The following is a 25,191-nucleotide window of genomic DNA, read 5'->3' on the forward strand; positions in this document are numbered from 1 at the left end:
GCCATGATTTCCAGGTCACGGAGAGAGTCAGTCAGTTGGTTGCTCCCGGTTTGTTTCTAGTATGTCGCGACGCTCAGGGCGTTGGATTGTTTGGCAAGTTTTGACAGGCGATACTGCGCTCATGGCTTGCTGACGTGATTTTGGTGGGTGGCTCTGAATTTCGGGGATTATCCTTTGGCATTGTCGTTGTCGAGGTCTTGTTTCAATCGATGCCAGTCCGCACTCGCTCGCTGAGTTTGCGAATGTCTTCATCTGACGCATCTCGCTGTGTTCACCACTTCACTTCCTCTCCACCTTCGTCCCTCCCCCACCCCCACCTCCCCTCTGCTCCTCCTGCCACCTCCTCTGCTCCGCCAGCATCTCATCCTCGTCCTCCCCCGTCGCCACCCCACCCCCAGCACCCGTAGCTTTCTCCGCCGCCCTCGCCACCCGCGCACTACTCGGCGTCTCCCCCGCCATCCGCGCCTCCTCCTCCCACCCCTTCCTCTCCATCTCATCGTACTCCTCCCGCCTCTCAATCCACCGCTCCTGCACATCCCGCACCTCCATCTTCCCCGCCCACTCCTCGCTCATCGCCTGCGCCCAAATGCTCGTTTCCCCCTCCACCGTCCGCCCCGCCTCGTCCCGCCCCCGCGCCCCCGCGAACACGTACCCCGACGCCCGGTCCACCGCGCGAACGAAGTGCGCCATGCTCGCGCGGTCTTCCACCGCCAGCGTCTCGAACCCCACTAGCCCGAAGTCGCTTATCAGCTGGATCAGCGCGTCGTTCAGGGCGTCGAATTTCGCGTTCGCGGTCGCCGAGGCGCTGCCTGCTTCTTCCATTGCGAGCGCCGGCAGCAGGTACGAGAGGTCTTGCACTTCGGTGTAGAAGTCGAGGTTGAAGGGCAGGTCGGCCCCGCCGACTGCGCGGAGGTTGTCGATTTTTGTGAGGACGTTGACTGTTGGGGATTTTCTTTTGTTAGATGGGGGGGTTGCGTTGGATATGGGGAGGGACTGGGAGAAGGCGAACCGATTGGGTAGGGCAGGTGCAGCATTCCGCGCACGCAGAGGAGGAGGCTGCTTAGGTAGAGCGAGGGGCGGGTCACGACTACGGAGTCGAGGCATTGGATTACGACGATCTGGGAGGGGAGGGGTTAGGTTGTGTGTTGGAGGGGTTGGGGGGTGGAGTGGAGGGGACTGCGTACGCGGTAGCCTAGCTTTTCGAGTCTGTGGAGGATGCGAGGGAGCGCCATATGGTGGATTGTGAGCTCGGGTTGGCCGGGGGGATCGAGGACGATGGTTTCTTCTGTAAAAGAATGTCAGTCAAGCATCGAAAGGTCGATGATCATCCCGGGCACGAACCGCACTCCTCGAGCTTCTGCTCCAACCAGTCAAGGTTGGTCTCGATTTCTTCCATCGCCCAAAGCACACCGCCGTTCGGTCCCAGCTGCTCTCGCTCCATCACTTCGTCGACGTCTACTAGCTCTCGGACGTCGAAGGAGGCTTCGTCTTGATATGGCACGTTGTCGTTCGCGGGGTCGAGGTTCGCCACGCTGCATGGTCGGTCGATGGCGTTCATGAACTGCAAAGGTGTGAGTCGATTTATCGGTGTTGACTGGTGATTCCATTTCGTACCTGTTTCAGGCCGTTACATAATGTGCTCTTGCCGCTACCCGGTGGCCCTACGGGCAGAATGATCGTTCGCGACATTTGAATATCGAAATGGGTTGTTCGGCTCTTGGGCCTTTTTGGCGTCGACTAAGCTTTTACTGCAAGGAAAAGGTCCTGATGGTGGTGAAGAGATGAATTTCGCGGCGGATGGTTTAAAAGTTGGTTGGATTCGAAATGTTATCGAAGATCGCCTGTCCGGTTTCACATGATCTTCAGCGAAAGCCTCCACCTTCGGTATGCCGTGACTTTTGCCTCGATGGTCCGTGCCACAGCTTGCGCTTACGATACTGCGGGATGCCAACATGAACGTGAAGAACCTGGAAACACAACAACACTCTCTTAAAAAGATACCCTTCCGACACCCGCAATCATGAGCGCGCAATACGAGCTGGAATCTCCGCAAATCGATCCCATCTCGAGCCTGGAATTCTCTCCCAGCGGCGCCAAACTTCTCGTCGGCTCATGGGATCGCACGGTCTGTGTTTACCAGCGAAGCGAAAACGACTCGACACCTTTCACACTGGAGAAGCGAGTACACTGTCGCGCGCCTGTCTTGGACGTCTGTTGGGGCAAGAATGAATCGGTGGCATATTTCGTGGGACTGGACAAGGACGTGCGACGGGTGGACTTGGCCAGCGAAGACAACGAGCAGACAGTCCTCAGCACTCACGGGAGGTCGAGCAACAAGGTCGCGTACAGCAGAGAGCGCAACTTGCTGCTCAGCACCAGCTGGGACGGCACCCTGCACGTGCACAACACCGAGCAGCCGGCAGGGACCTCCTTGCTCCGCGTGCGCCTCGCCGCGAAGCCTTTTGCGATTTCCCTCACGCAAGGTCGCGCGATCGTCGCCATGGTGCACAGGAAGATGTCGATCTACGACTTGATGTCTCTGAAGATGCTCACGGAGCAGACGACGGATGTCCACATGAACGGCGAGAGCGACATTGGCGAGGTCGCCATCCACGATATGGAGCCCTGGCAGACGCGCGAGAGCAACCTCAAGTTCATGACGAGGGCTGTGGCTGCCATGCCGGACGGGACGGGTTTTGCGACGAGCAGTATCGAAGGCCGGGTGGCGGTTGAGTGGTTTGACGCGGACAGGGCGGGCGACACGTACGCTTTCAAGTGCCACAGGCAGACGGTCACGGAGGTTGGAGAAGACGGCGAGGAGCACGAGATTGATATTGTTTATCCTGTGAATGCGCTGGTGTTCAACAAAGTCCACGGTACGTTCGCGACTGGTGGAGGCGACGGAGTCATTGCTTTGTGGGATGCGCAGTCGAAGCGAAGGGTCAAGCAGTACAACAAGCAGGTTGCATCCGTCGCTGCGCTGGACTTTTCACCCGACGGCAAGTACCTTGCTGCCGGTGTTAGTCCCGGTTTTGAAGATGGCATGGAGGAGTGCGATTTTGATCCGAATCTGATCAAGGTCGTGGTGCGCGAGCTGGCGGAGAACGAGGCGAGGGGCCGAGCACCTAGGTGAGAGAATGAAGAGAGGAAGAAATCCACATGTTGACGACGGATCGACGAGAAAACGGCAACTTGAAATTAGCGAGGCGTTGTTGGGGCTTTTGGTAGCCACTGAGTAAGACTCATGCTTTGGGATCAGAGGGCGGCAGTTGCTTCCTTTTCAATCCTATTCAATCTGTAACCATTCTGACAATTTTACATAATATTCCTATGGATGACTGGCAACACAAAGAGATTCGAGCCACCGTCTCTAGTTGCAGGATCCTCGGTGAGCGTCCTTTGTTCATGAACGCCGAGACCCGTGGCGTCGCAGATCCTGGTATCTCCAAACGAGAGAACAAAGACACGCAGTATGCGTCGCCATCGTGGCAGCATAGAGTATTGCAAACGTGAAGTCAGGTGCCAGAGCCCAGTATACCTCCTGAACGTCCGCTTTCGCGGATGACCGAATTGATCCTACAACTCATACATATTCTCAGCATGCAGATCGTGAAAGTACTGGTAATCGCGTTACTTTCAATCTCCCGGACGGCTGCACGCCCCGTGGGCCAACCTGGCCAGAACGATGTTTTCATTCAAGCCGCTGGCCCTGCGCTAGACTCGAGAGACCAGCAATTCCAGCCTGTGTACTCGCCGCTGAAGACTGTCTCGGCCCGCTCGGATGAGAATGAAGATCCTAGTAAAAACCTTCGCGAAAGAACATTCGATCCGGTGTCGCCGCCTCCAAAGGTGCTTCCACCTCCAGGACCTCAAGTGAAGGAACGAGGATTCGACCCGGTGTCGTCACCCCCAAAGGTCCTTCCGCCTCACGGACCTATACTCGAAGAGCGTAACTTCTAGCCAATGTCGCCGCCACCGAGTGTTTTGCCGCCCCCTTCGGACGGTGCTCGCAAGCGGTCGTTCGACCTGATCTCTCCTCCTCCGAAGGTTGCGCATCCGCAGTATGATGGGGCATCGAAGCTACGTGATCGCAGGGATGGTTTTGTGAAGATGATCAGACGGCAAGCATGACACAGAACATATTGCCAGGGTACCTTGCGATCCATTTCTTCTTTCTAGATTGTAACACTTTCACAAGCCGTCACACATCGGGATCAACGTTGGGGAAAAAAAACCGGGGCGATCTTCATGCAATCTGGATAGATTTTGATACACAGTCATGATAGTACAATGTTGATTTACATATGCTTCCAGCACAGGCTCTTCTGCTGGCTGAAGGTGCATAATATCACCTCAGCGGGATGCCTCGTAGAAAAACTCGGCTCCGGCTACCGCCAGGCCAGATCCGATGCAGACCAGAGTCCACGGGTTGACGAGCTCCCTGAAGCCAGGCCAGAAGCTGTTCTTCTCTTCGCGGTACTCCTTCAGCTGAGCGTACTTGGGCGGGTTCTCCTTCGAGTACCGCTCTTGCTGGTACTCCTCGTTTTGCCTACAGAAACGTCAGTAAACAGAGATTCAATCGTTCCGGTCCTGCTGAACTCACTTGTCGCCTCCAATACCACGCAGGAAGACGTAGTTCGCCATCGGACCCAGCAGCTGCCACGGGCTGAACAGTCCAGATCCCAGATTCCAGAGCGGGAAAGCAAAGTGGCAAAGCGCGTCACCCAAGTAGTTCGGATGGCGAACGATACTCCAGACGCCAGAACGTAACAACTTGCTTTCGCCATGCTCCTCTGCCTGCTGCTTATGAGTTTCCATTTGCTTGTCCGCGAGCGTCTCCATCGTCAAGCCCGCCGTGAACAGACCCGCAGCCGCCCAGCGGAAGCAGCCAGCCCAGGCAGGCGACGCGCCGTACATGCCGGAAATGTGATCAGTGCTGAGAGGGAGCGTGAGAGGTAGTGTGATGAGAGCTTGGAAGACGGCTTCAGGCAGGAAGACGGTGAAAGGAGCGGTGTTCCAGAAGCCAGATGAGGTCTTCACGTCGTCGTAGCGAGGGTCGTCTTTGCCGCGTCGCAGGCTGCGGCTCACGATCCGGTACGTCAGGCGGGCGCCCCATGCTGTTGCGGCGCCCAAAAGTGCGATTTGGTTATAGCTCAGACGGCTCCAGGCCTCGCCGAAGGAGACTTGAGGGTTGCCGAACATGTGTCGACCGATGCCGGTCCACCAGGCGTTGATCACCATGCCGGTCGGCCAGAGGTAGTCTTTTAGCTCGACACGGTTGGTCGCTCGAGCGATGCCGTAGGCTATGATACTGAGGCCGCCATGTACTCCTAGTGAAGGCAAGATTGCCGCTTTCGAGAGTCCCACTACATCTGGACGGAGTTTGTCGAGGTCGCGCAGCGCGCTGGCTGTGTGCAGGTGCGCGCTTGGGCGCGGACCCGCTATGTTCTGCGATATGGTTGACATAACGGAAGAATCAAAGATTGGGAGAATATCCTCAAAAGCTATTCAGTAGTAGTATTGAACGCATGCATACACGACATACTAAGTAAGTTGTCAAGAATAGCGACAAAGATGTGGGCCGATGACGTTGATTCGAGATCACCGCGTGGAGACAGAACCGACAGCTCCGAACAAGAACACCGCATCTCCAAGTGCGGAGTATCTTCATGGAATGACACGGTCTTTGCGATCTGCTCCATAGATATAGACAACGACACATTCGGCTTACGGATTGCAAAAAAGTGTCCCTGCTTCACAACAAGACTTGGGCGTTGAGAACATTGTATGATCATCAACAACGAAGGCCTGGGGAGCTTGTTGATGGCATCATCACCACTTTCTGTCCACCATGGCTCTGTGCCCCGAAGTGTGTGGCGGCCATCAATTGACAGTCTTAACCACTCATGCGGATGGCTGCAATTTAGCAAGTTTCATCGCTTCCTGTGTTTATGAAGCAGGAGAATTCTTGTTGGACGTGAACTGGATCACGAAAGCATCTTCGAAGAGATCTTCAGCTGACGGTCGCTCCTCCGGAAGCCATCTCAGGATCTTGCGCATGAGGGCGAGCAGCAACTCTCGGTCTCTGCCTTTGAGACGCATTTCCCGTGACTCAAGAGTCTGATCAGGTATTGGTGTCGCGGCAATCCAACAACCTTCGCTTGTCAGCCAAGAGGAAAAGACGAGCGTGAACATAATATTCAAAGATCTCACCTTCAGCGTCCCAATACCTGCGCAATCGATCACTGCGTTCCAGGAATGCCTTCGGAGGTGGTCCCATGAGCGAGATCATCTGAGCGAAGTGGAATTCATCGTTGAGATGATCATCTTTGACGGGATTGAAGAGATTCCCGTCTTCTAGTAAGTTCCAGATCTTTACGCAAGTATTAGTGTACAGTCGAGGCAGGAGACAGTCATTGTGCATACCATGACGCCGACAGACCAGATGTCGATCTTGCAATCCCATTCCATTTCGGCGATTACTTCTGGCGCTCGGAAGACAGCAGGCATGACGTCGCCTGAGTATTTCTGGCCCGGCTCCCCTAGACGAGCGGCGCCAAAATCTGTAATCACTGGAGGGTCAAAGCTCGTCGGCATAGCGTACGAAAGGTGAATTGTGCGATCTGCTAATAGCTTGCGCGGCGAAGGCTCAGCGAGCTCAGCGATTTCGACTTTAGACACGACGGATTCGTCAGCTCCAACAAGAACATTGTTGGGCGACAAATCTGGGATGGTTGTCAGTAAGGGTTCAAGAAAGTTTGAGATTTGGAATTGGACCTGTATGCACAACCCCTGCTTGATGCATGAGATCCAGCGCAGTCAAGATGATAAGCAAGAACCTTTGCAAAAGAGTCTTGTCGAGTGCTCTATCCTCAAACAGGTCTCGTAACTGCCCCAAATTCATCCCCAAAGCCGGGAACACGAGGCATTGGTGTGTTCCGCTGGGACTCTGGACTTGAAACTGATCTAGAGCGACCCGTAGATGCGCTATTCCAGGATGCTGTCCATGATCGATGGATCTGAAGTGATGTGAAATTGCCACTTCCTGTGATGTGTTTGCGCCTAGGACGCAAACCTTGAGCGTGATCAACACGTTTTGCCTGGACAGTCATTAACAAGAGGACGGCAGTACGACCGTCCGAGCTCACTCAACTGGAGATCACGGCACAACCAGACAGTCGAAGCCGTGCCGAAACCCAGCTTTGCAACCACTTGATATCTTGAATTGAACACCTCGCCAAGATGCACAGGGTAGTAATCCTCAGCCTTGTAGCCTTGGAGCCTTTCTTCTTCGAATTTGGATTCGATCGGAAGAACGGGAAAGCCATTGGTCGGGAAGACACGAGGTTGGATGGCGAGACTTCGGACAGAGCAGCTCATGCTTCGCAGGCGTAGTCGCAGTATTCGGTGAGGCCGAGTCAATCGCTGGTGACAAAGACGGACTCCCAGCGGTTGTGCAGCTTTAAATGTGCGGGACATCATCGAGCCCCAAGCTGCTTCACGCTAGGAGAGCATCGATTCGGTGCCTGGCATATATGGCTAGTAGGTAGGGTGAGGTGGGAAAGCGAGAGCACCTCGAACCCGAAGCCGCGAGGCGGCTGAAGTCTGGGCCGGGGCCGAGCGGCTCGGCTCGTCCTCTGCGCGCCTCGCCTGCGCGGCGAAAGCACGACCAACCATCGTGTAGGGAGCCGAAGGTCCCGTTCGCGACAGGCAATCTGCCGCGAGGCGCACCGTAGCGTCAAACACGGCGCTACCACGGCCCTCGTAGCGGCAACCATACTTCGACTGCCCGGCGGAGGCAGTCTCTGGGCTGCTCGAAGAATCAGCAAATGGCAACAAAGACATTCGTTACCAGCGTCGTCGACCCTTATCTATATCCTAGCGCGCGGTAAACGCTAGGCTGCGGTCCTCACTTCGTCCTGTATCCCGCTTGCACCGACTGCGTCCCAATGCAGGCAAATTGCATTTCGTGGGGATGATTGTATTGTGTGCCGCTAGCAGCAAAAAGTCATACATGTTGGCCCTGCCAGCAGGCGCCGCACCAAACTTCAGCCGCCAGGATGACTATTGGATCGGAACTCGAGACACGTCAGATGCCCCTCTCTGAGAATAAAAGGCTCGAGGTACGCTCATGTTCACTCCGTCCAGACTGAGTCACTTCTGCGAACAAAGAGCACTCGATCTTCTATCCGACACTGCCCTCCAAGAACTGCCTCAAGATGCAGCGAACGACGCCACTTTTAATCAAATACATTGGGGGCACACCGAAGACCGCGGTTCCGGCGTCTTACCAAGACGCTATCAACAAAGCAAGCGATGCAATAGAGAGGAAGGCAGGTAACACAACAACGCGTCCAACGTGGTATTCAGGTATCCTGACCTCGAGCAACAGTACACGAAAGCTGAAGACGCAAAAATTCAGTACGCCTCTGCAGAAGTGATCGTTCTAACTATGATAGCCATTGGGCGATTCACTGACCGTGCCATGGCGATCCATACAGGGGTTCCCAGCCTCATAAATCGTCGAAAGATCCGAGCGATCAAAAAGATGTCATCACCATCAGTTATCACACAGCCAAGGGCACCAGAGTCACATCGGTCCACGTCCACGACGACGGCACCTTCATCGAATTTCCATCCCGGAATGCATACAAGGGGAAGTGACCATGAGCTCTTGGACCCGCAAACTGCAGCGACAAGTTCGGCATGAGCGAGTGTAAGGCTCAGAAGGGAGTTCATTATCTAGTAGAGGTGAAGTTGAAATGAAACGGTTGGTTGTGACTTAGCATATCGCCATCTCCAGCTACTAAAATCCGTCGTCACGATACAGACATCATGTTGATCAAGGGGGATAGGGCCTGGTCACAGGGGGTTCATTTCCGAGATTACATGCGAGCATATTCATAGCCGATGCCCGAATCCAGGCATGGGGATGTTTTTGTATTGTATTGTTGTCACATCAGCTAACACACTATATCCTACACCGCCAGAACCAAGTGGACTTGATACTTACCTTTCGGTCTGGAGCTCCTTCCCAAGATCGACTGTCGCACTTCAACCCTCCGAGTCGTCAAGAACAAACATCTTCGCAAGCTGCTCTCTCTCCTTCTCACTCAATTCCGACCCCATCGGGATCGTCTTCGGACTCACGGGCTCGCCTTCCTTCTCCCTCGCCGTGGCCGTCCGTGGCTGGAACGTAGCGTCATAGCTGAACGGCACAAACTGCATCTTGGAAGTATCGATCACGTGGCGGAACGTCGGCTGCGGCGATCCGACTAGCTTGCCGCCAACCCGAGCGCGCCTCTCGGTATGCGCGAGCACGTCGAGAGTGGCGTGGATTTCGTGCACACTGTTCCGGGGAGAGGTGGAGACGGGGTACCGGGTAGTCTGGGTGATGCCGCTGTTCGCGAGGCACTGCGTGTTGTTAGGGTGCTTAACCCTTCTGCTGTCGACGCGCGGGACCTCGGCGTTGGCGGCGAGGCCGTAGGGGTGGATCCACGTACCTGGGTTGTTGGGGTTTGGGGACGGTAGCCCGCCTCGACCCAATCGGTGTCCACGCTGCCGTCGCCTGTGGTGACCTGGTCATCTAAGTTCAGGTAGGGGATGGTGGAGGAGATATTCAGCTTGTAGTCAGACTCGCTCATGGGAGAGAGCTTTGGGGTGGAAGGGAGATTGGAGCTCTGCCACTGTGAATTTCCGGAGAGCAGCGGGGAGCTGACAATCGGGCTCGCACTGCTGGCAACGTTAGCACGAGTCCTCAGAACAGTAGGTGGAATGGCCTGATAGGCCTTCTTCCTGGTTGATCGGGGGTATCGGGTCACCCTGGAAGCGATACTATCCGGAGCCGTGGGGACATTCTTCGAACCTGAGCTGCTAGGGTTGGATCCAGCAGCGAGTCCGCTGGCGTTGGAACTGTTAGCGTTAGCCATGTTTGGGGTTGACGACTGATCGGTTTGGTGGAAGCTTGGAACTGTTGGGTCAGACTTAGCCTGCTAGGTATGATCGTGTTCTGCGCGTCCGCGATCAGGCGTGGCGAAGGAAAGGGATTCTGTAACGCAGTGAGCTGCTCCTACATATACTGTGCCTTACAGAGGCATGCCTTGAGTGTCTTTGTGCCAGGATAATGAAACACTACGTAAAGCCGTGTTGTCGTCGCTGCCTTCTTTGTCACATTCACATAGATGCCTTTGTCTATCAAGTTTCGTTCAAAGACAATGTCATTGTCCTCACCAACACGTGCAAAATGAAGTCAGTGCTCTAGAGTGGAGAGCTTGTCAGTAGAGAGGGAAAGGAATCTAGAGAGAGAAACGGGAAACATGCATTGAGAACTCGGGTTTCTCATGACAATCAATTGCAAAGCTATCAACCGAAACTGCTAAACTTGTTTGCTGCTACGCATCATGGGTAGGGCGAGTTCAGGAAAGAAAGGAAAATGATCGATCCAAAAGATCGTTCGGATGTTAGAACGAGCGGGACAATGGCCATGGCCTAATCTCCAAGACCGACCAACGACCTCCGCTCATTCCTCCAACGAATGTCCAACCGGTGGCAGCCCGCCATCATCAAAGCGAAGATGGTGGGCAAACCAAAGCCCCTCAGAGCCCCTTCTTCCAATCAACGCCAAAACCTCTCATCCCCTCCTTCAACTGGACATCCTCCTCGCCCAGACCGCCCATATCCCATCCCTCCACCCACTCCTCCTCAGCCTCCTCGTCCTCCCAGACGCTCAAACCGCTCAGGCCGGAGCCTTTGCCACCCTCGCGCGCCAAACGCAGAACATCGCCCTCCCTGCCGTTGCGAGCAGAGGGGATCTCCATGCCGGCGCCAATCACTTCGAACTCCTCGGGAGTAAAGGCGGAGTGCCTAACGTAGATGAAGCCGGGATCGAGGGTGGCAGGAGTCACAGGCGTGGTGGTCGGAACAGGCTGCTTATCCGGGACGGGCTCCTTGGTCGCAGTGCCGATGTCGCCGTCGGCGTCGTGCTCGTTCTTGACCTTCTTGATGTCAACCTGAGCGTCCTTCTTGGTGCCAGACGCGCTATGGTCGTAGACAAGCGGCTCCTTCTTTGTACCAGCGGAGCCAGTGTGAGCGTGGGATTCCATCTCCGCAGCGGCATTGCCCTTCATCGATTCGCCGTAAATCCTCCACGCGCTCTTGTGCTTGTCGGCGTTGGTGAAGGCAGGGCGGGTGCTAGCGCGCGGCACGACCTTGACGAGCGACTCCTGGAAGTCGAAGGCGTGGTCGTTGCCGGGAAGACCGCCGGTCTGCTGAGTCGAAGCGGCGGCGGAGCCGGAGCCCTTGCTGTTGGAATGCTTGGAAGTGCGAGAAGAGTAGTTCTTGCCCTCCTTGTCGCACTCTGGAACCGTGCCGAGGGGCTTGCCGCCCTTGAGAGTAGAGTGCATGATGCTTTTGATGCTCACGTTGAATTCGACGAGTTGATGAGCTGGAAAAGACTTATTGAGTTTGCTTGATGTTGCAGAGCGCAGGAGAAGAGCGGTTGAAGTGAAAGCTCCTTTTTGATGTTTCGAAAAGTTTCGTGGGTGAGCGAGAGCTTGTGAGGCCGACGAGGCTTTTGAGTATGTGCCCGCGACGCACAGACCACCACGCGCTTGACAGTCTGTAAGTGAAGTAGATCAAAGCGATTGTGATGAACTCCACGGCCAGGGTGAGGTGGGAGGCCACGCTTCACTGAGTTTTGGCCTCAGGCTTTTGTGGGCGCGTTTGTGCAAATGTGAAGCGAACCCAGTATTCACAAACTGTCAGTTTGGGAGGAGAACTTATATATGGGGGATGCTCGTGGTGGAGCTCCTTCGTGAGGGGCGCTCATGGCGGAGATGCATTGAGAGTGTTTTCTACCATGTGATGATGTTTACGCGTGCGCGGTTTCTATTCCTCTGACTGAAGCATATGCAAGGCCTACAATATCTTTCAGCGTCTTCGATTTATGACTGTATTCGTCGTGTCTCACATGTAGCGGCTCATCTAGCACCACCCGTACTTCTCATTACAAACCCACTGCAAATCCTCACCGTCCCCTTCACCATACCATCTCAGACTGCAGATACTCGCTTTCTCTCTCTCGTGAACCTTAGACTGCCCATCAATCTTCCTCGCCGCCGCCAGCGCCACCGAAGTCGGATTCCAAAACTCAACAGCCTCCATCTCCCATTCCGCCGCTTCCCTCTGCGCAGCAGCGAACAGCGCCGCGATAGCATCCACGACCGGCGAGCCCTGCACATTCACGACGCCGTCTTCAGAAGCGGGGGCGAAGTCTTGCGCGGCGTCGCCTTCGATCGCGAGGCGCAGAATGTGAAGCGTGTTCGCGTCGTCGTCGGCAGGGTTCGTCCACACGCGCGTCCAAACACACCAGGCGCGGCGGCCGGGGGCGATCTCTACAAGAGCGCCTTTCGTTTCTGGATTGCGGTTGTAGAGCTCTTTCGCGATGAACTCTTCGCGTGCGTGGTGCCAGGCGAGAGTTGCGACGTTGGGGAGGAGGGCAACAGTGGGTTTGGCGGCGTTCGAGAGCTGGCTTCGCAAGGATTGAGAGTCGGAGTCGCAGAGGGCGGGCAGGTCGGCGGCCTTGAGAGGTTTCGATTGAGGAAGGCTTGATGGAGGCTGGTGGCCGGCGGCGAGAGAGATGTGGGATGAGGGAAAGGCTTTCCATCCTCGCGCCGCGTAGAAATCCTACACAGCGATGAGCGAGGAAAGCAACGAACGAGTATGTGAAGACACTCCACCAACCTTGCCAATGTCCGACCACAAGACGCTGAAAAGGGCCGGCTGATCCTTTACTTGCCAGCCCTTCAGCTTCTCGCCCAGTTCGGCCATCATTCTACCGGCGTATCCCTTGCCCCTGAACTGCGGCGGACAGAATACGCTGGCAACGCCGTGGGCGGTTTCATCTTGCACTTTGCCATTGACGGCGGCCAGAGCTGTCTTTCTGATGGTCTCACAGCCGCACAGCACTTTTCTATCGTTCTTACTGGTGCCAGCTGGTTGGTGGACGAGCAGCCAAGGCGTGAGACCGCCGTTCTTCGTCAGGTCCTGGTTGAGCAGGTGTTCTTCACGACGGAAGTAGGCAGGCAGAGACAGGGCACCGCGCCATTCGTCGCTGTTGGCATGAGTCTGGGCATAGTGTTCCTCGGCGGTGGCGACGACGAGGTGGAGCTCCGGAGAGTCCTTATCCGGAAGGGAGGCCATGGCGGGCTGGAGCTGGAGATGCGACAATGGGCCTCACGGACTGTGAGTATGAAGATAAGCAAGAAGTCCAGAAAGCCCTCCCGGATCTAGTGACCCCAGTGTAGAGGCACGCCGCGGCGGAGAGCGAGGTGACATTGGCATGTAGGGCGCATCAAAGGCACGCCCGATGATTGGTGGGGCCCCATATGTTTTGCCGCTAAGGACAGTCTCCGCTCGTCTGCATGGAAATAAGGCTCGGCCCGCCCGACGCCGCCGCGAAGGTTGGGACCTCTGCCTGGACCTCAAGGGAACATCACTCCCCGGCCAGTGGCGGGTGGAGGGTGCAGACGGCAGCCTTACAGCCTGCAGGCGCCGGGCGAGTGACGGCTGACAAGTGAAGCACCTCGGGGCTCATTCTGAAGCCAGTAGACCACCGCGGGCGCTCTGCCTCCAGCGATGCCTTCTGGCATGCCGTGCGTGGACAGAATGAAACGCGATGGCTGCCACACCCACCGTGGCTTGCGGGTGGTCTTGGGCGCCGGGCGAAGACGATGGTCGAGGACGGGTCAAGACCCTTCGCGGCGCAGGTGTGAAGGCTCCAGACCTCGCCTCACTCCACCTGCATCTCTGCGCGTTGCCGCGGCGCCCACAGCGCTCAACTTCGGCAGGTGCGACGCGCGCGGTCGCTCTTTCCCAGACCTACCACCGCGCGCGAGGAGGCTGCAAAACTTGCTCATCCACAACATCCCACAGCTTCCCACAACCTCCCACAACCTCCCGCTTCCACCTTGACACCCACCCACGCACCGCACATCAACCTACCGCCAGCGCCACAACGTCAAGTCCTCGTTGCTCACAGAGCCGGCGCTCAATCCGTCACTCTGCCTTCCACCAACCCGCGTCGCAGCGCCGACCGAGTGGCGCGCGCCGCCGCCCTCCACGTGTAGAGCGTGCCACTCTCGCTGCACATTACTCCGCTTCGTATACTATCCGAGAGCCCGTTTGCCGCGCACTGATGCTTTAGACTTCCACTGTGCCTATTCCACGAAGCACACATTTCCGAAAAGCGGCAACCTTCGCTCACCTGCGTTTGTCGAGTCTCAGCGCCGCATGACCTTCGCGCTTTCGCGTCTTACCGTCAGCGTCTTCTGATCCATCTCCCTCTCCTTGACCTTCAGCTGCTCACACCAGACTCGATCGCCTCCGCAGTCATGGCTGCCGAGCGTCAGCAGCACCCGCATATCATTGATCCGGTCGACGACTCAGACGACGACAGTTACGAGCCACCGGACGCGTTCGCTTACCAGGTTGGCAACGATCTTGAAGATGAAGTTGACAGAGCAGCAGCAAACCCGCCAGCAGCAGCAGCAGCGGCAGAAGTGGCAGCAGCAGGCCCAGGAGTCGCACTACCCGGATTAGCAGCACCGTTAGCAGCGGCAGTAGCATTTGGAGCCCAACCCGAGGATGAAATTCACAACTTCCCTGGAGCAAACGACGACAACTTCTTGGACAATCGATTCTTCAATCGGGCCGTGCTTGGAGCCTGCAATGAACCACAACAACGAGCCGGCGCACACCAGGAGCCGGCGGGGGATGTGCTCATGCCAGATCGTGATTCTCAGGATGCAGCTTTCGCAGATGGGAATTGTTACCTCATTCTCGATCACGTGCTTGCACGCCTCTACGAGATATTCCCGGATGCCTGGCCCAATTATCTTGTCTTTCTGTACTTCCTACTCACTTATGAAAACCCCGGCATTTCCGCGGCATGCTGCGAAGACCAGATCGTCGAGAAGATGCTCTCCAACAAGGATTACCCAAGGCGTTCCAAGGATCTCCCAGCACTTGGACTTAAGCGCTCGAACATCGTGGACGAGGAGCTCGAGTGGTGGAAGAGCGATGACAGAGTTGCGCTGCCAGCACTCGCGAGAGGCACGATCAAGTCCATGCTCAAGGCGGACTTCCCTCAGATCGGCGGCGCCGACATCAAGCGTATCGCGCAAGAGGAACAACGCTTTTTCCAGGCGTATGTTCGCCTGGCCCAACTCAACGATACGGACCCCCACGTCAGCCGCCATGGTCGTCCTCCGATCAACGACGCAAGTGCAGAATTCATTGCCATCAATTCGGGCTGGGCGCAGTTGCCCTACGAGCTGACTGCTGCGCGCAAGCAAGTGGCCATAGATCGTGCGATCCGCGCAGAGAAGGAAAGGATCGACCAGTTAGAGGCTGACAACCTTCAGCGCGCCATCGCCGACGGCCGTACAGCAAATTGTCAGGTGTGCTTCGATCACATGCCGATGAACAGGCAGGCTCACTGCAACGGCGACGAAGCTCACTTCACATGCTGGGATTGCATGGAGCTCTATGTCAAGGTCCAGGTGGGAGACGCCCGGTGCCCCATCCTCTGCCCCGCCGGTTGCGGTGCGGGCTTTGACCCTGCTCAGATGAATTTGCTCCCCAACAAGGAGCTTCTGGAGAAGCTAGGCGCCTTGCAGCGAGAGAAAGATATCCGTGAAGCTCAGTTGGAGGGCCTGGCAGAATGCCCTTTCTGCGAGTACAAAGTGATTTTGCCGCCGATCGAGGAAGACTTCGAGTTCCAATGCGCCAATCCCGCCTGCGGAAGGGTCAGCTGCCGTCACTGCAAAGCCATCAGTCACACTCCACTCTCATGCGAGCAACATGCTAAGGACAACGCGATCGAGACCCGTCACAAGATCGAAGAAGCCATGACCGCCGCTTTGATTCGCACTTGCAACCGCTGCAAGAAGCCGTTCATCAAAGAGTACGGCTGCAACAAGATGGTTTGTCCCAGCTGTGGCAACAAGCAGTGCTACGTTTGTTCGGAAAATGTGGAAGAATACAATCATTTTGGTGGTCACCCAGACAACGTTCCTCGACCTGGCAATGAGGCTAGGTGCCCTTTGTTCGACAACCTCGAAGAGCGTCACGAGAGGGAGATCAGAGATGCCCAGGAGGCCGCCAGAGCTGAAATCCTCGCCGCCAACCCGAACGTCGACCCCGACCACCTCGACATCAGAATGTCAGACGCGGTCAATGACGCCACCGCCGAGCGCATCCGCCAGGCTGGACCACAAGGACTTGGCGTTGACCCTATGGATGAGGAAGAATTCCTTGGTGGCTTTGAGCCACCAGTTCCGCAGCCCGGAAATGAAGGCTTCCAGCCACCCGAAGCTGACATCAGGCAATTCGAGGTCGAGAACGATGCGGCTGGTGGCAATCCGGTGCGCCACAGGAGACGTGATGGGCCCCCGATCGAAGCAGTACGGTACCTCTACGATCTTCTTGCCGGAATCGCTGAGGACCGCCCCGTGCAACCGGCCCAAGTTCAGGAACTCTTGCGTTTGGCCCGGGTGGGAGAGGACCCCCAAGACGACGATCAGCACCCACCAGGCGCAGGCAGAGCAGTAGTAGCGGAAGCAGATGCAGCCCCAGCCGAGCAAGCTGGGAACGATCCTCGACCCAGGATCGCACTGGCACAACGCTTCAGGGACATCGACCACCCAGGAGAAGCTAACAACTTGAACAGGAACCAGAACGATAACCCGCTTTATAGGCCCGAGGCAGTGGGCCGGCCTGCTCTCAACGCGGACCCTGCCCGCGACGGTCACGCACCCCCTCCAGTCCCTGCCTTCGGTGGAAACTTTCCCCTCAACCTTCCCGTCGATAACAATAACAATGCACCAGACCCACGTGGTGCCGCCAATGCCAACGGAAATCGCAATGCACCAGCTCAGCCTGCAGACAACAACGCCCACGTCCCCGGCATGCTAGGATATGGGAACGGCAACATCGCCCCAGCTTTGCCTGCCGCCAATGATCCACGTCTTCGCAGAGCCGGCCGCGACAACGACGCCCCAGCTTTGCCTGCCGCCAATGATCCACGTCTTCGTAGAGCCGGCCGCGACAACGACGCCCCAGCTTTGCCTGCACTTGCCGACAACAATAATAATGCACCTTGGATGCACGGACTCGGCTACGGCGACGACGCCCCAGCACCACCTGCACTTGCCGATAACAATAACAATGCACCTTGGATGCACGGACTCGGCTACAGCAATATCGCCCCAGCACCACCTGCACTTGCCGACAACAATAACAATGCACCTTGGATGCACGGACTCGGCTACGGCAATATCGCCCCAGCACCACCTGCACTTGCCGACAACAACAATAATGCACCTTGGATGCACGGACTCGGCTACGGCAACATCGCCCCAGCACAGCCTGCACTTGCCGACAACAATAACAATGCACCTTGGATGCACGGACTCGGCTACGGCAACATCGCCCCAGCACAGCCTGCAGGCGCCGGCGACAATGCCCCTTGGATGCGTGGACTCGGCTACGGCAACATTGCTCCTGCGCCGCCTGCGCCCGCCGACGACAATGTTCCGGGCATGCTAGGCATCGGCGACGGCAACATTGCTCCTGCACCGCCTGCAAATCCCCAAGACAACGCCATCCCCAATTTCCACATCACCCCCGAGCTTGTGCAGGCTCTGGCCCGACTCCCGGGGGTCCATGTCCCGCAAGGCCTGCTCCTGCAGGCTCAGGCTACACAGGCTCAGGCTCCACAGGATCAGGTTCCACAGCCCCAGTTACCTCTACCCCAATATCAGCCGGCGTACTTTCCGCCGCCACAGTTCCCGCAGCCTCAGTTCCCGCAGCCTCAGGCAAACGATTACGCCCTGGCTAGATACCAGCAGGAGTTGTACGATGCTGAGAACCAGTGGCGCGCTCACGGGCAGGGCAATGGCGTGGCGGGGCAGAATCATCTTCTGGCCGCCCCGGCTCCTCGGGGGCAGCGTGGCCAGCGCCGTGCCCGCGGGCAGGGCAATGGCATGGCGAGGCGCAATCGAAACCAGGCCGCCCCGGCTGCTCAGGGCCAGGATGACCAGCGGCGCACTTACGGCCAGGATGACCAGCGGCGCACTTACGGGCAGGGTGGCCAGCGTCGTCCAAACAGGTGGGAAAACGCACCCCGTGGAAGGAGGGGTGGAAGGCGTGGTAATCGGGGTCAAAATGCGAACCGGAACGAGCAGTGAGGTGATGATTGGGAAGAGGAGTCGCAATGATGGCCTCTGATGATGAGGACAAAAGGAATGCTTTGCTCTTGCTTTTGGTTTTGGTTTTGGTTTTGCTCTTGCTCTTGCTTTTGGTTTTGGTTTTGGTTTTGCTCTTGCTCTTGCTCTTGCTCTTGCTCTTGCTCTTGCTCTTGCTCTTGCTCTTGCTCTTGCTCTTGCTCTTGCTCTTGCTCTTGCTCTTGCTCTTGCCCTTGCTCCTGCTTTTGCTTTTGCTTTTGCTTTTCTTTTGCGTTTGCCTTTGCCTTTGCTCTTGCTCTTGTTCTTGTTCTGGCTCCGGCTTTTGCTTTTGCTTCTACCTTGGCTTTGGCTTTGGCTCCGGCTTCGGCTGCGGCTTTGGCATTGGCATTGGCTTTGGCTTTGGCTTTGGCTTTGCTTTCTCTTCTGCTTTCTCTTCTGCTCTGGGTGGTCTGCTTTTACTTCTGCTTTTGTTCTGCTTTGACTGCTCCTAATGCTCGGATGAGCCTGCTTGTGTTTTCACTTTTGCTTTTGCTTATATTTCTGCTTTTGGTCAGACTGCTTCTACCACTGCCGGGCCTACTTCTTCACTTCTGCTCTGATGAGCTTTGGCGTAGCATGGGTAGCTTGGATGCATTGGGAATGGAAGCAAGTCCTTAGCGTGGCGTTGTTCAGGAGATGACATGGGATAGCATCCTGTCCGAGATCCTTGCTCGTTCGACCGATCGAGCAATTGACGAACGGGCAGGCATTGGTAGTTCCATAGTCCAGGTTAATGCAAAGAAAATCCGTAGATTTCGTGGTCCAGGTTCAAATCATACTCCGACACTTGCTTGCGTTCAATCAAGCTTTTGGTTGAAGCTCGGTGTCGATTTAGCGCGGCGTTGGCGTTTGGTGGAGGCGCCTCCGCGCCGGTGCGTCACCGCTTCACCCTGCGCTTCCTTCCTGAAAGGGTAGGCGGGCTGATTTCTCGACCACCGACGTCTGGACATTTAATCACCCATACACCACCACATTGCAGCAATCATGTTTAACTGGGCTAAGAACGCGTACGTCCGTTTCAATCCTTCCTGCGTTGGCACGTGAGGTCATGCTCGGGACTACAGGACGGCCCTAGTGCCTGCGCCTGAGAGCGGCAGCCCTCAATGAACCCCTCCTCCCTCATACCCCTCAAGCACGACCCTCAGTGCACTCCGACATTCCCCAGCCGCCAGCCCACCTGAAATCCTCGCTGACCTTTCGTCTCTCCCAGCGTCGGCATCACCGAGCGCGAGTACGGCCCCGAAGCCATCCAACCCGTCACACAGCAGACCAAGGATGTCCCCTACACCGAGCTCACAAAAGACGACCTCCGCTGGGAGGTCATGGACTCGACCAACGTCGAGACCAAGACCTTCTACATGACCGCCGACGACGGCCGCCTCGGCCTCGTCCAGATCATCTACAGCAACGTCCTCGGCATCCGCACCACCGCCCAATTCAACGCCAAGATCATCGACCCCTCGAAGGGCACCGAGCTCTGGGCCTCCGACAACCTCAGCGACTTCTCCTTCAGTCAGGATAAGCAGGGTTTCTCGTGCAAGGGCTGCAGCATGGAGATTTCGGAGGACGGCAAGAGCTACCACATCAAGAGCAGTGTGAACAAGAGCTGTATCGTCGACGTCACTTTCACGCAGACCGCGCCCGGTTTCGCGGTGGGCAAGAATGGCACGAGCAATTTTGGTACCGACCCGAAGAACCCCTGGGGCCGCATGAAGCACCTTTTCTGGCCTAGGTGCCAGGTTTCGGGTTCGTTCGTCACGCAGAAGGGACCCGTGGACTTTGCGGGCAGGGGAATGTTCGTCCATGCGCTACAGGGCATGAAGCCCCACTTCGCTGGTGAGTGATTGAAGAAACACAAGCTCTGCTATTCCATACGCGGACGAGCTGACAGTCAACCTTCCACAGCCGCCCGCTGGTCGTTCGCCAACTTTCAATCCCCCTCCTACTCCGCCATCCACATGGAATACACCACCCCGCCCTCCTACGGCAGCACCGTCGTCTCCGTCGGCGGCGTCGCAACCGACGGCCAGATCCTCCTCGCCAACGCCCTTCCGCCCGTCTCCCACGACGAGACCGCCCCCGACTCTGACAACGCATGGCCGGAGCCCAAGGCTGCCACTTTCAAGTGGGTCGGGCAGTCGAAGGACGGCAAGGAGGTCGATGCTGTGCTTGGTGGCAAGTTTGGCGAGAGAATCGATCGCGTGGATGTCATGGGCGAGATGCCGAAGTTCGTCAAGAACATCGTTTCAGGAGCGAGTGGGACGAAGCCGTACATCTACCAGGTTGGTTGCTTTCTTCCTCGCACATCGGGGCTGTTTTGCTGTATTGCTTTTGCTGACAACGATGACTACAGTACGCTCCCAAGCTCACGATCAAGGTCAAGGTCGGCGACGAGGTCAAGGAGGAGGAGGGCCGTCTGTTCACCGAGGCGACTTTCATCTCGTAGAGTGACTGCGGAAGTAGAGGCGCTGAGGTGCTGCGGGCGCGATTATGCAGCGCAACGATATGGTTGGTTCTGGTTCGGGGATAGTACATAAGGCATATACATCGAAACTCAATATGGACGCTTAATGGTAATGGATTAGGTCGCGAATATGGCTTTCGTCGTTTCAGTTCACGTGTTGGTCTGCAGATTTTGGTTTCTGAAATAGACCGTAGTTGTGTTTCAAAGCTCGACGAGGCGCGAGGAAGTTGACCGATCTTTGTCTGTGAGTGGTATCACTTGTCTTTACGGTACTGGCCGTGAGATTCTACCGCATGCAACCTTTGTACCGATTTGTTTCAGGGTCGGGAGGAATTCGAGGCGCACTGCATGTGGAGGCTGCGATGATTCCCCACGGCGGTTCATGAGCCTCGCTTGAACTTTTCGTTTAAGGGCATGAGACTGCTCTCGAGAGCAGGCCAGCCACGAAAGTCTCCCTTCACAACGCATATCTGAAAAGCGGGCTCTTGTTCCCCAGCCTGTCCAGCTCCTCATCGCTGTACTTGGCCCGGATCTCTTCTTCCGGCACTTTCTCCCATTTCTTGTTGTGTGACCAGTAGAAGTATTCGAGCAGCAGCGCAGAGACGAGCCCCGCCCCTCCGAAGGCGAGCGAGGTGCCGAATCCGGTCGGGTACTGCGGCGACTCCCGCTGGAGGAAGATGAACGATCCCGGAAGACCTCCCAGGTTTCCGATGCAGATCATGAACGCTATGCCCATCGAGCGCTTCTCTGCATTGGCTAGATTGTTGATCGTCCAGGCGTTACAACCAGGTAAAATCGGGTAAACGGAGATACAAGCCAGGAATACCATAACGTAGCAGAGGGGGACGTTGTCGGCGATGTTGGGAGCGAAGACGAAGAGGACGGAGTAAGCGATGACGAGCAGGCATTGCGACGCCACGATGAACGGCATTCGCCACGTCAGCTTGTCCGCGAAGTAGGCGCTTGTCACGGCGGCGATGGCTCCGCAGGCATAGGGTGGGGCGGTGAGCAGTTGGGCTCGTGTTGAAGTATAGCCCATGTTGCGGATGATCTGTGCGGGTGCGGTCAGCGATGCTTGGAGTAAAGTCTGAACCGATTTCACCACTCACCTGTGGCATGGTGAATTTCAGCCCGTAATTCGGCACAGAGTTGGAGGCGAAGACCAACGCTTGGAAGTACATCTGCTTGTCTGTGAGGACTTGCCAAAGCGTCTTCCAGTGGTGGCTTTTCTTCTCCTCTCCTTCGTGCTTGACGGCTTTGCCACGGGTCGATGTGTGCATCAGGTCGAGAAAGCGGGATTCGTCAGGCTTGAGCCAGCTGGCTGAAGATGGGTTGTCGGGAAGCAGGAAAAAGCAGCTGATTCCGACGACTACGGACACGATGCCTTCGAGGATGAAGATCCACCTCCATCCTTCGTAGCTGCACAATATCAGCGAATGGACCCGTTAGTTCTCAAAGTGACTCCGCTTACCCTCCGAGTCCTCGCATCTGTGCAATCCCGGCAGCAAGAAGTCCCGAAAAAGCACCAGAGAGTGCCGAAGAGAGATAAAACATGGCCATGCGCATCTGTGATTTGTGTGGTGGGTACCATTCCGATACAATCCAGATTGCACCAGGAAAGAAGCCCGCCCTGCGACGACATCAGCATAATAACCCGACGTGGGCTGCAAAAATGTAGTACTTACTCGAAGACACCCAGCAAAAAGCGGCACGCAACCAGCCCGCCAAAAGATTGCGTACACCCGGTCAAAGTCATGATCTGGAAGCTGTTAGATGCCAGGCCGGGCAACCTTTCGAAGCAAAATTCACTCACAATACCCCAGCACACGACCAGGAAGCCCATGTACCAGCTTGCTTTCTTGAACTTGGCCAGCAGCAAGTTGGAAGGAACTTCGCACAGGACATACGGAACGAAGAAGACGCCGACGGCTACGTTGTAATCCGTGTCAACCATCCCAAGGCTGGCTTCTAGGCCTTCGATCTTCGCATTGCTGTTCAGGAACGAATTAGTATGAACTGAACTGTAACAATGGAATCAGTGGCTTTACCCAATGTTGGCTCGGTCCAGATGAGCAATGAGGTAAAGGAGGGCGAGCATAGGCACCAGGCGTATGTCAACCTTGTGAAAGATGCGATCTTGTTCTTTGGGTGGAACGTTGGCTAGCCATTCTGCGTCGTCTGCTGTCATTCCTGGCTTGACTTGATATGTGACCTGAGCCTCTTTGTCAAGGGAGATGCTGTCGCGGTCCTTGTCTTCGACCATGTCGACATCCCGTTTGGTGTTCATGATGGTGGTGAATGGCCTTGCACAATACCTGTTGCTTTCTATGGTGCCAGTGGGACTTTGAGTCGAAAAGACTCGAAAATATGAGTAGGGCCGATATGAACAAGCCCGCGATGCTACAAAAAAAGCGAAAGACCTACATCGGAGCAGACCCCATCATTTAAAGATCGCCTGTCTCGCGGCAGTACAGCGCGGTTTCGTGGCATCTGTCGCCGGCGCCGTAGGCCGCTCACCTCGGAACTAAGACTGCTGGAATGGTATTGCCGACGGCTTATACAGAGAGGAAGATACGACCAAGACTCAACCCCGCAAACAACCTCCGCCAAGAGCCATGGCATGGATCGTCGGGCGATTCTTGTAGGCGGATGGCGCTCGGGTGTGACTTTGCCAACTCTTCGTGACCGTTCGCTCGGTGCCTGGCGGATTTGGGCTGCTGTGAGAGGTTCGGACTGCTGATATAGCTGCCATGACTCGTGTCAAGCTGCTGTGGCGTCCGGGATGTCTGTTCGTAATGGATGCTCGAACTCATTGATGATAAAAGACGTCTCGTGGTTGCCTTGCCATACCCCATGGCGGGAGTGGCCGAGTCAAAGCACCCTTGGGATGAAAAGTAGGCTGTGTCACCAACTCCTAGAAATCTGGTCGTCGACGATCTGCCTGAGTCTTCAGATACTCGTCGTAAGCCACAGTGAACACCCTGCGAGAAGCTTGGCCGCAGCCGAAGCGTCGGTGTCGTTCGCTCGGCTCGGCGTTTCTTTTGCCCGAGTGCCTTTCACTTTATGGCATCTGGTACGCAGTGACGCATTCGGCCCGAAGAAACGCTGCAACTCATTTATACCATCTCGGAGAAAAAAGTTCATCTGGAACCCTTCGAAACTTCATGGCGGTATCATGAGATGGTTACGGTCATGATACAATGGCAAGATCTGAAGACAAATTTACGCGTGAGATATCAAGCAGATCGTGCCTCCTTCGCAGCCAGAGCCTTGAGTTGACAATACCCTCGGTCGCTACTCTGACCATCAAATGTTGTTCAAGATGCCTGGCTTGATCTTCTCAAGCTTACCGGCGACTTCCTTCCAGACTCGCTCTTGCAGCTCCTCGCCATCTTTGCCCATGACCAAGGGGCCAGGCTGTGCATTAGCGCAATGGCTGAGGTACTGACCATGTGATCCCGATCCTTGACCCGCCGCATGCACCAGAGTTCTGCTCCCGTACTCAGTACTCCTCGCAAATATCAGCTTGTTGAACCAGAAGACCCATGCCAGGACTCCAGTCAACTCACGAGCGATGCCCCTGCGATTATTCAGCTTATAATCTTGGCAATGAGGTATATCCATGGAAGGGACTTACGAGTGGCAGAATCCAGGGTCAACATTGTTTATCGCGACTTGCGACTTCGGATGATGCTCCCCTAGATGTTTGACACAAAAGACCTCGAGCAGCTTGGAGTCCGGATATCTCAGCATCATGTTGAAGCTTTTGGCATCATTCATAGTGTCCAAGATCTGCCCTTCTGGAGCGGATTGTTCTTTGAACTTGGCGTCTGCGTGCGCTCCGGATGAGGTGATGGTGATGACTGGCTGGGTGTTGAACGTGTTCGCCGTTTCTTTCATCTTCGGCAGCATCGCAAGCGCCAGCAAGAAGGTCGATATTACATTGACCGTCACAGTCGACTCGTTGTCTTCCGCGATTGCGAAATTCATGGTTGCGATTGCCGCGTTCGCAAGCAGACAGTCGACCCTCTTCAGCTCACGCTCTGCTCGCTCAATGAACGCGAGCACGCTGGCATAGCTGGACATGTCCAAGTGCCAGATTTTAATGACATCTTCTCCACAATTTGTCGTCTCTTCGATGTCCTTTTTAGCAGCTTCGCCTTTCTCCAGATCCCGCACCGCAAGAATGAGAGTGCTGGCTCCGAGTCTTGCAATGTGACGAGCGGCTTCTTTGCCCAGACCACTGTTGCTGCCTGTTACGATGACAGTCTTTCCGGAAAACGATTCGGTAGGATATGGTAAGCTGATGAAGAGCTGCTTGAACAGAGTCATGTTGGGCATCGTGTCGAAGTTCGCAAAGCCCTGTAGCTACTAGGGATGTGGTGGTTCAAGAGTAGACGCTCTAGGAGAGACCGATTCCTGGCCATATTTATGTACAGACTG

The 25,191-nt window shown here is 56.0% G+C and overlaps 10 protein-coding genes across 10 annotated transcripts; 4 read left to right on the forward strand and 6 right to left on the reverse strand.

Annotated features, from left to right (window-relative positions):
- Positions 1–279: 279 nt before the first annotated feature.
- On the reverse strand, positions 280–1,689 carry WHR41_03405 (uncharacterized protein; the record flags this gene model as incomplete). The annotated part of the gene is made up of 5 exons (XM_069372011.1): positions 280–938; positions 1,010–1,118; positions 1,185–1,285; positions 1,342–1,561; positions 1,615–1,689. 5 exons carry the CDS (start codon positions 1,687–1,689, stop codon positions 280–282), a joined length of 1,164 nt encoding a protein of 387 aa, XP_069231040.1.
- Positions 1,690–2,020: 331 nt separating this feature from the next.
- Positions 2,021–3,133, forward strand: WHR41_03406 (uncharacterized protein; the record flags this gene model as incomplete). Its single annotated transcript, XM_069372012.1, has 1 exon — positions 2,021–3,133. One exon carries the CDS (start codon positions 2,021–2,023, stop codon positions 3,131–3,133), a length of 1,113 nt encoding a protein of 370 aa, XP_069231039.1.
- A 1,107-nt stretch (positions 3,134–4,240) lies between these two features.
- Positions 4,241–5,466, reverse strand: WHR41_03407 (uncharacterized protein; the record flags this gene model as incomplete). Its single annotated transcript, XM_069372013.1, has 2 exons — positions 4,241–4,549; positions 4,604–5,466. 2 exons carry the CDS (start codon positions 5,464–5,466, stop codon positions 4,354–4,356), a joined length of 1,059 nt encoding a protein of 352 aa, XP_069231038.1. The 3' UTR covers positions 4,241–4,353.
- A 483-nt stretch (positions 5,467–5,949) lies between these two features.
- WHR41_03408 (uncharacterized protein) lies at positions 5,950–7,554 on the reverse strand (the record flags this gene model as incomplete). Its single annotated transcript, XM_069372014.1, has 5 exons — positions 7,154–7,554; positions 6,778–7,100; positions 6,427–6,725; positions 6,214–6,373; positions 5,950–6,155 (listed from the first exon to the last, which is right to left on the reverse strand). Exons 1-5 carry the CDS (start codon positions 7,480–7,482, stop codon positions 5,950–5,952), a joined length of 1,317 nt encoding a protein of 438 aa, XP_069231045.1. The 5' UTR covers positions 7,483–7,554.
- Positions 7,555–8,219: 665 nt separating this feature from the next.
- WHR41_03409 (uncharacterized protein) lies at positions 8,220–8,664 on the forward strand (the record flags this gene model as incomplete). Its single annotated transcript, XM_069372015.1, has 3 exons — positions 8,220–8,333; positions 8,393–8,421; positions 8,502–8,664. The coding sequence occupies 3 exons, from the start codon at positions 8,220–8,222 to the stop codon at positions 8,662–8,664; spliced, it is 306 nt and encodes a 101-aa protein (XP_069231044.1).
- Positions 8,665–11,846: 3,182 nt separating this feature from the next.
- WHR41_03410 (uncharacterized protein) lies at positions 11,847–13,499 on the reverse strand. Its single transcript, XM_069372016.1, has 2 exons — positions 12,742–13,499; positions 11,847–12,684 (listed from the first exon to the last, which is right to left on the reverse strand). The coding sequence occupies exons 1-2, from the start codon at positions 13,198–13,200 to the stop codon at positions 11,983–11,985; spliced, it is 1,161 nt and encodes a 386-aa protein (XP_069231192.1). The 5' UTR covers positions 13,201–13,499; the 3' UTR covers positions 11,847–11,982.
- Positions 13,500–14,390: 891 nt separating this feature from the next.
- Positions 14,391–18,248, forward strand: WHR41_03411 (uncharacterized protein; the record flags this gene model as incomplete). Its single annotated transcript, XM_069372017.1, has 1 exon — positions 14,391–18,248. One exon carries the CDS (start codon positions 14,391–14,393, stop codon positions 18,246–18,248), a length of 3,858 nt encoding a protein of 1,285 aa, XP_069231277.1.
- Positions 18,249–19,192: 944 nt separating this feature from the next.
- WHR41_03412 (uncharacterized protein) lies at positions 19,193–20,879 on the forward strand. Its single transcript, XM_069372018.1, has 4 exons — positions 19,193–19,291; positions 19,495–20,120; positions 20,190–20,566; positions 20,638–20,879. Exons 1-4 carry the CDS (start codon positions 19,269–19,271, stop codon positions 20,728–20,730), a joined length of 1,119 nt encoding a protein of 372 aa, XP_069231194.1. The 5' UTR covers positions 19,193–19,268; the 3' UTR covers positions 20,731–20,879.
- Positions 20,442–23,288, reverse strand: WHR41_03413 (uncharacterized protein). Its single transcript, XM_069372019.1, has 6 exons — positions 22,797–23,288; positions 22,562–22,739; positions 22,434–22,507; positions 22,220–22,378; positions 21,858–22,167; positions 20,442–21,799 (listed from the first exon to the last, which is right to left on the reverse strand). Exons 1-6 carry the CDS (start codon positions 23,033–23,035, stop codon positions 21,206–21,208), a joined length of 1,554 nt encoding a protein of 517 aa, XP_069231195.1. The 5' UTR covers positions 23,036–23,288; the 3' UTR covers positions 20,442–21,205.
- A 766-nt stretch (positions 23,289–24,054) lies between these two features.
- WHR41_03414 (uncharacterized protein) lies at positions 24,055–25,089 on the reverse strand (the record flags this gene model as incomplete). The annotated part of the gene is made up of 2 exons (XM_069372020.1): positions 24,055–24,328; positions 24,386–25,089. The coding sequence occupies 2 exons, from the start codon at positions 25,087–25,089 to the stop codon at positions 24,055–24,057; spliced, it is 978 nt and encodes a 325-aa protein (XP_069231279.1).
- Positions 25,090–25,191: the final 102 nt, after the last annotated feature.

The sequence above is a fragment of the Cladosporium halotolerans genome (genome assembly GCF_011745625.1).
Source record: "Cladosporium halotolerans strain TM138-S3 chromosome Unknown Sca8, whole genome shotgun sequence".
In the NCBI taxonomy this organism is placed as follows: Eukaryota; Fungi; Ascomycota; class Dothideomycetes; order Cladosporiales; family Cladosporiaceae; genus Cladosporium; species Cladosporium halotolerans.

Bases quoted from the DNA above. Each gene is read 5' to 3' on its own strand.
- WHR41_03410 (XM_069372016.1), bottom strand. From the start codon at position 13,200: ATGGCCTCCCTTCCGGATAAGGACTCTCCGGAGCTCCACCTCGTCGTC. The intron at 12,685-12,741 runs GTTGGTGGAGTG...ATCGCTGTGTAG, and splicing joins TGTGGTCGGACATTGGCAAG to GATTTCTACGCGGCGCGAGG.
- WHR41_03412 (XM_069372018.1), top strand. From the start codon at position 19,269: ATGTTTAACTGGGCTAAGAACGC. The intron at 19,292-19,494 runs GTACGTCCGTTT...CGTCTCTCCCAG, and splicing joins TTTAACTGGGCTAAGAACGC to CGTCGGCATCACCGAGCGCG. The intron at 20,567-20,637 runs GTTGGTTGCTTT...CGATGACTACAG, and splicing joins CGAAGCCGTACATCTACCAG to TACGCTCCCAAGCTCACGAT.
- WHR41_03413 (XM_069372019.1), bottom strand. From the start codon at position 23,035: ATGAACACCAAACGGGATGTCGACATGGTCGAAGACAAGGACCGCGAC. The intron at 22,740-22,796 runs GTAAAGCCACTG...GTTCCTGAACAG, and splicing joins CTGGACCGAGCCAACATTGG to CAATGCGAAGATCGAAGGCC. The intron at 22,379-22,433 runs GTAAGTACTACA...ATGTCGTCGCAG, and splicing joins TTTTTGCTGGGTGTCTTCGA to GGCGGGCTTCTTTCCTGGTG.